Source organism: Gavialis gangeticus, unplaced genomic scaffold (assembly GCF_001723915.1).
Source record: "Gavialis gangeticus isolate Ggan-Ray unplaced genomic scaffold, GavGan_comp1, whole genome shotgun sequence".
NCBI classification, from domain to species: domain Eukaryota; kingdom Metazoa; phylum Chordata; order Crocodylia; family Gavialidae; genus Gavialis; species Gavialis gangeticus.
This window is the reverse complement of record NW_017729009.1, coordinates 10,286,336-10,291,688: the sequence shown is the minus strand read 5'-3', so window position 1 is coordinate 10,291,688 and position 5,353 is coordinate 10,286,336. Positions and strand designations below refer to the sequence as shown.

The 5,353-nt window shown below is 69.1% G+C and overlaps 1 protein-coding gene across 1 annotated transcript in view; it reads right to left on the bottom strand.

Moving 5' to 3' along the window:
* Positions 1 to 1,486: 1,486 nt before the first annotated feature.
* Positions 1,487 to 5,353, bottom strand: part of LOC109292353 (interferon regulatory factor 4-like) — a 5,348-nt gene continuing 1,481 nt past the window's right edge. The window contains exons 3-8 of the mRNA XM_019509746.1: positions 5,241 to 5,344; positions 4,828 to 4,939; positions 3,740 to 3,850; positions 2,903 to 3,298; positions 2,390 to 2,508; positions 1,487 to 2,124 (exon numbers count right to left, since the gene is read on the bottom strand). Of these exons, the coding sequence (XP_019365291.1) occupies positions 1,984 to 2,124; positions 2,390 to 2,508; positions 2,903 to 3,298; positions 3,740 to 3,850; positions 4,828 to 4,939; positions 5,241 to 5,344 (983 nt within the window). The 3' untranslated portion in view covers positions 1,487 to 1,983. The remainder of the gene's footprint in view (positions 2,125 to 2,389; positions 2,509 to 2,902; positions 3,299 to 3,739; positions 3,851 to 4,827; positions 4,940 to 5,240; positions 5,345 to 5,353) is intronic.

Below are 5,353 nucleotides of genomic sequence, written 5' to 3'. Positions count from 1 at the left end.
CCCGCGTACGGCGCCAGCACCATGCCCGGGTCGCTGCAGGCGCCTGGCTCGGCTGCGACGCGCAGAGAGGAGGCCGGAGCGGGATACTCCAGTTGCATCCTTCCCCTTCTCTCCTGCGCGGCCGCACGCTGCAGCCTCCCGGCCCCAAATGCGGGAAGCCCTGTCCCGGCTCCGTTAAAACTCTGCCACAGCCCAGCCCCCGACAAAGTCCCTCCTCTGGCCCGGAGCAGCGCGGGGGCCGCCCAAGGCGGAGCGAGGGGGGAGCAGGGGCCGGTTGTCTGTCTCTTGCTGGATCTCAGCGGTGCCTGAGCCGACAGGGCAGGACCGAGGCGTCTGGGGAGGAAACGCAACCTCGGGCTGGCAGATCCAGCCTGGCCAGCGCAGCAGTTCCCAGACAGTGGGTGGGACGGGGAGAGGCAACGGATGGCGGGGCAGCGTGGAGAGGTGGGGAGGGCTACTGCCAGGCTCGTCCCCACCGGGACCCCCCCAGCTCCGTCCCTCTGGGCCTGGCAGGTTTCTCGCCAAGGGTGCTGGAGCTAGGGGGGGCTGGCCACGTGCCCAGATAGGGATGCACCTTGCGGGGGCCTGGGACCGTGGAGCCCGAGCTCCCAGCCAGCGCTGCGTTTCCAGCGGGGAGAGGAGAGGCCAGGCTGGGGGCTGCAGGTGGGGGCATGGTCGTGCACGAGGCTGCCGGGAGCTTGGCTTCCCCGGGCAGAAGATGCTGGTTTGTCCCGGCAGCAGGGGCTCCTCCAGGCTCCCGCTCCCTGTGGCGGAGGCTCAGGAAAGTCCCAGGTCCCTGAGCGGCGCTCCCCTGGACTCCTGCACCCCTCTTCCACCGCTCGGGCACCAAGACGACCCCTCCATCCTGCAGCCACCTGCCAGCCGGGAGCCCCAGGGGCACGATGCACGAGTGCCCCTCGGCGCTCGCCCTGCCCGCATGGCCGTGCCCGCCTCAGGGCACGTCAGCGGCAGCCTGCCCCCCATGCCTCCCCGGGGCCGTGTCCCGGGCCGGGCTCTCATGGCCACGTGCTCCCAAGGGTCAGTGTTTCCTGGCGGCCAGCCCTGCCTTCCCAGCTCACATCCTGTCCCCTGCTCAGCGCACAGCTGCGGAGCCAGAGCCCCAGGGGCTGGGGAGCGGGGAGCCGGGGACAGGCAGTGCCTGGGAGGGGATCCACGAGGTCCCAGGAATGTCCCTGCCCCGAATCGGGGCCGGAAACTCTCAGAGCGCGAGCGCCTGCTTTCTCCCTGGGCTTCCCGCTGGGTGACCAGGGACGGGCTTTGGGATTCCCGCAGTGCTCGCTGGCTCTTGGCTTTTTTTAAACTTCCCTTAACAATTTGCTCAAAGCTTGAAACAGAAAACTCTGCCCCCCCCAACCTGGGAAGAAGAAACTTTCTGGCTGGGAAACGTCCAGCTGGGCTGTGGCGAAGCCTGCCAGACTGCTTTCCAGGGGCTGCGCAGCTGTTCACGCAGGGACAGCGACCAGGCTCTGGAAACAGCATGTTTTATTCAAGTATCCATCTAAAAACGCAGGGTCCCTGGGTGGTGTGTGGCTCCCCGCTGCACCAGCCGGAGCGGGGGCATCGCAGCTGTCCTGATCCAAAGCAGACCAAATGTTCTGAATAAATACAGAGAGTCGCATCCCGACCCCTTGTCCCCAGTCTGGGCTCGGCTCCCGGCACACCAATCCTTGCGCGCAGAGCATGCGTCTGCACGGCGCGGCCGACTGAAGCGCTGCCGGTCCCATTGGCGCTGGACCCGTCTCAAGCCCCCGGCCGGCAGGTTGGAGCGTGCGGGGCACGTGGCCGCGCCAGGGCTGCGCTCGACGTGGGGCTCCGTGACGAGGGCTGCGACTGACGCGGGGTGGGGGATGCAAGCTGGTGGGAATCGCCTCTCCCGTGCTACCTGTGGGAGCTCCTGGGGGGGGTCGAGGCCCTGTCCTGATCCCAGCTCATGCTCTTTCGCTCTCTCTCCCTCTCAGCAGCTCAGGGCTGGCACAACTGCTTCAGGATCTGGATGATGTGGCTGGACCCATCAGTGGCACTTGGTGGCACGGCGTCCTGGAGCAACTGCGGCCCCATCCGCTGGGCACAGTGGAAGAGCTCGCGAGCGAACACCGGCTCGATCTGCAAAGCCAGAGCGGGCAGGTCACCCCGGGCAGGAGGCGGGGAGGCTTGCCTGCTCCTGGCCATGCAAGCACCCCTGGGGCCACCTCCCCGGCAGCTTGCTCCTTGCTGCTCCGACATCCCAGCAGGCGAGTGGGGATGGAGGGAGTGCGGGCGCCTTGCGGCAACAGGAGCTCGGCCCCGCTCTGCCCCACGGGGGCAAGAGACCGGGCAGCCCGTGTTGCCCCCTGAATGCACGCCGCGGCGTGCCGCCCCGGGTACTCACGTGGGCCATGATGAGCTTCTGGAAGTTCTGCCCGGGGCTGGCGGGGAACTCCTCCCCGAAGCAGAGGTGGATCTGGTACTGGGGCGCGGGCTCCCCACGGCTCAGGTACCCGCGCAGTTCTGCAACCACAAGCATTTGCAGCGGTGACTCGGGGCTGTCCCAGCGGAGCGAGGCAGCGCTGGGCAGGAGCGCAGGTGCCGGCTGGAATATGCCAGCGTGCCCGCCCGATTCACAGAGCAGCAGTGCTGCAGCCCCCAGCGTGACGTGGCTGTTGTGGGGCCTCCTGGCCCCCGCAGCGTGGGCTGGGGCGCTGGGGGAGCAGCGGGACAAGGCAGGCAGCACGGCCGAGTGGGTTGGGGAGCCCCCACGTAACCCAACAGGGCACAGCACCCTCCTGACCCCATCCTGGGAGGCCAGGAGAGCAGGGAGGTGCAGGCTGCCTGCCCTTATCGCGCCAGAGCCCTTGCCTGGGACGATACGGTGCCGCTGGGCTGGGCTGGGCTGGGCACTTACGCTGCAGGAACTGCTGGGTGTCCAGGAGTTTGTAGGTCTTCTCTCTCTCCAGCTTGTTGGGCTGGTCGTGGTGCGGCGCCAGGGGCCCGTTCCAGTACACCCGGCCCTGGCACTGGCGCTTCATGAAGACACCCTCGGGGGCCACCCACAGGAGGACGCCGCGGTCCAGGTGAGGCAGGAGTCGCTCCAGGACGTCCAGGGCGCTGGCCACCCCGCTGTGGGCACTGAGCAGGCGCGGGGGCGGGAAAGGGATCTGCTCCATGCAGGACGGGCCGTAGAGGCGCTCGTTGTCGGGGGGCACGGGGCGGTAGGTGATGCGGCAGCCCTCGGCCGTGTGCGTGGTGAACTCGGTCACCAGCACGTCGCAGTAGTACAGCCGGATGTGTAGCCAGCAGTCTGCGGGGCACAGCAGGGTTGGGGAAGGGCGTCGGGGCGAGGGCCGTCCCGTGCACGGGGCAGCTTCACCCCGGCAAGGCGGCCCCCGAGCAGCTGCTGCCCTGTCCCGGCAGGCACGGGAGGAGGTGGGCCGTCTTCTGGGGGACGCCCTCGCTAGGAAGTGCGCGTCTGGCAACCTTCCCCCCCAGCCAACCCCCTTCCCAGGGGAGCTGGCGGCCCGCAGCCTGCGACCAGCTCCGGCTGCTGTGTGCAAAGGGGACGGCAGGTGGCTCCACGGAGCAGCCGGTGTCTGCGCAGCCCTGCCCGGGCTCCCTGCCCGCCACGCTCCTCCTCGCCCAGCACGGCTGCGGGCAGGGGGCCCCCGAGCTCCGAAACCCCCAGGAGTGAGGCGTGCCTGGACCCCGCGGGGCAGAGGATGCTGCTGGCACCTCCACTCCCTACCTGAGTTGTTGATGTTGTCGACGGGCAGGTAGCTGGGGCAGGACGGTGGGCTCTGCAGCAGGTGGCCGTGGGCTGGGTTCCAGCCGTAGAAAACCCCCTTCACTCGGTATCCTGGGAAGGAAGCAGGCAGGGAGATGGTGGAGGGGGCGTCTGCCTGGAGCTTTCCCAGGTCGTGCGCCTTCTGTCCTTGCAGCCGCGGGATCGTGCTCATGCCCACCGCCCTTCCCCTGGGAGTCCTGACACCGCTGCAAGGGCAGGACGCTGGCAGGGCCTGCCTGTCCCCGGAGACGCGCTGCACCGGGCCTGGGTGTGCCAGGGTGATTGAGGGTGTTACGAGTGGTCAGAGGGGCAAGTCCCTGCTGCCGCCTCCCCCTCCTGCCCTCTCTGCCCCACGGGAGCAGGCCCGGGTGGAAGGAGGACAGGGGTTGCCTCCCGGAGTGGGGGCAGAGCCTGCTGCTCTGCAGGCCTCTCCCTGCCCGGCCTCTGTCATCCTCTGCCCATTCCTGTTTCCCTGCCCCGTTAATCCAGCTGCTCCATCCGGACACACTGGAAATACCTGATGGCAGCGCGGGGAACAGGACTGCGAGGAAACAGGGATGTCCTCCCCCACAGAGACCGTGGCACGAAGCAAACGCACCCTTCCTGCAGCTCCCCGCTGCAGTCATCCAGCGGGGAGTTTGCGGGGCGTGGGGGCACACCAGAGCCGGTTGCAGCGGGTGTGGGGAAACGCACTGGCTGGGTTTTAAGCATGTGCCACACCTCAGCCGCCGCTCTGCGCCAGGGCCGCAGCGTCCGGCCTCGGCACCTCGCTGTAGCTGGCAGGGACGTACTGACCAGCGAGGGGCTGAGCGGAAATGCTTCCTGATCTGGGGCTGCCTCCGCGAATGCCAGAGCTCGGGCTGTGAAGGGAGGCCCCCAAGAACCAAGGGAGCCTCGGAGGCGTCCTGAACAAACTGCCTCCCCCCTCTCGGGGGAGCTGGGGCCCAGACCTGATCGGAAGCAACGGGGCCGGCGGGAAGGAGCTGGGTGGAAAACAAGGTGGTTGGAAAGGTGCTGGCGCGGGGCCGAGGGCCGGGCATCCTGCTTACCCTGCTCTGCGGGATGGCTCGGCAAGAGCGAGACGGCCGGCACTGGAGAGCCCTGGTCCGTCTCCGGCCCGTCCTTCTTGCTCTCCTCCTCCGTGTCCGAGGACGCGCTGGCCTGCGGAGCGAGAAACCAGGCCCCGTGAGCGCAAGCGGATGGAGGGAGCTGGCGGGCCGTCCCCGCGTGCCAGACTCAGACGCCGGCTGCCTGGCTGGGCACAGCCAGGCAAGTCGGTCGCTCCGCTAGTCCCCGGCCCTCGCGCGTAGGCTGGGGTCGAGCCTTGCTGGCTGGGCCGTGGGGCGCGGGGCAGATGAGACGTGCCAGCTGCGGTCTCGGTGGAGGGGGCTGCCCGCGGCAGCGTGGGAAGGGGGCGAGGGGGCCTAGGGAAGAGACGCGTCCGGCCCCGCTGGGCTCCCACCTGGTCCGGCCCGTGCTTAGCTCCCGTCGGGGGGTGCCCGGCCGCGCCGGCCTGGCTCAGGCGCTGCTGTTCCGGGGCGGGGGGCTCCAGGCGGGCGGCCTTGTCTGCGGGGA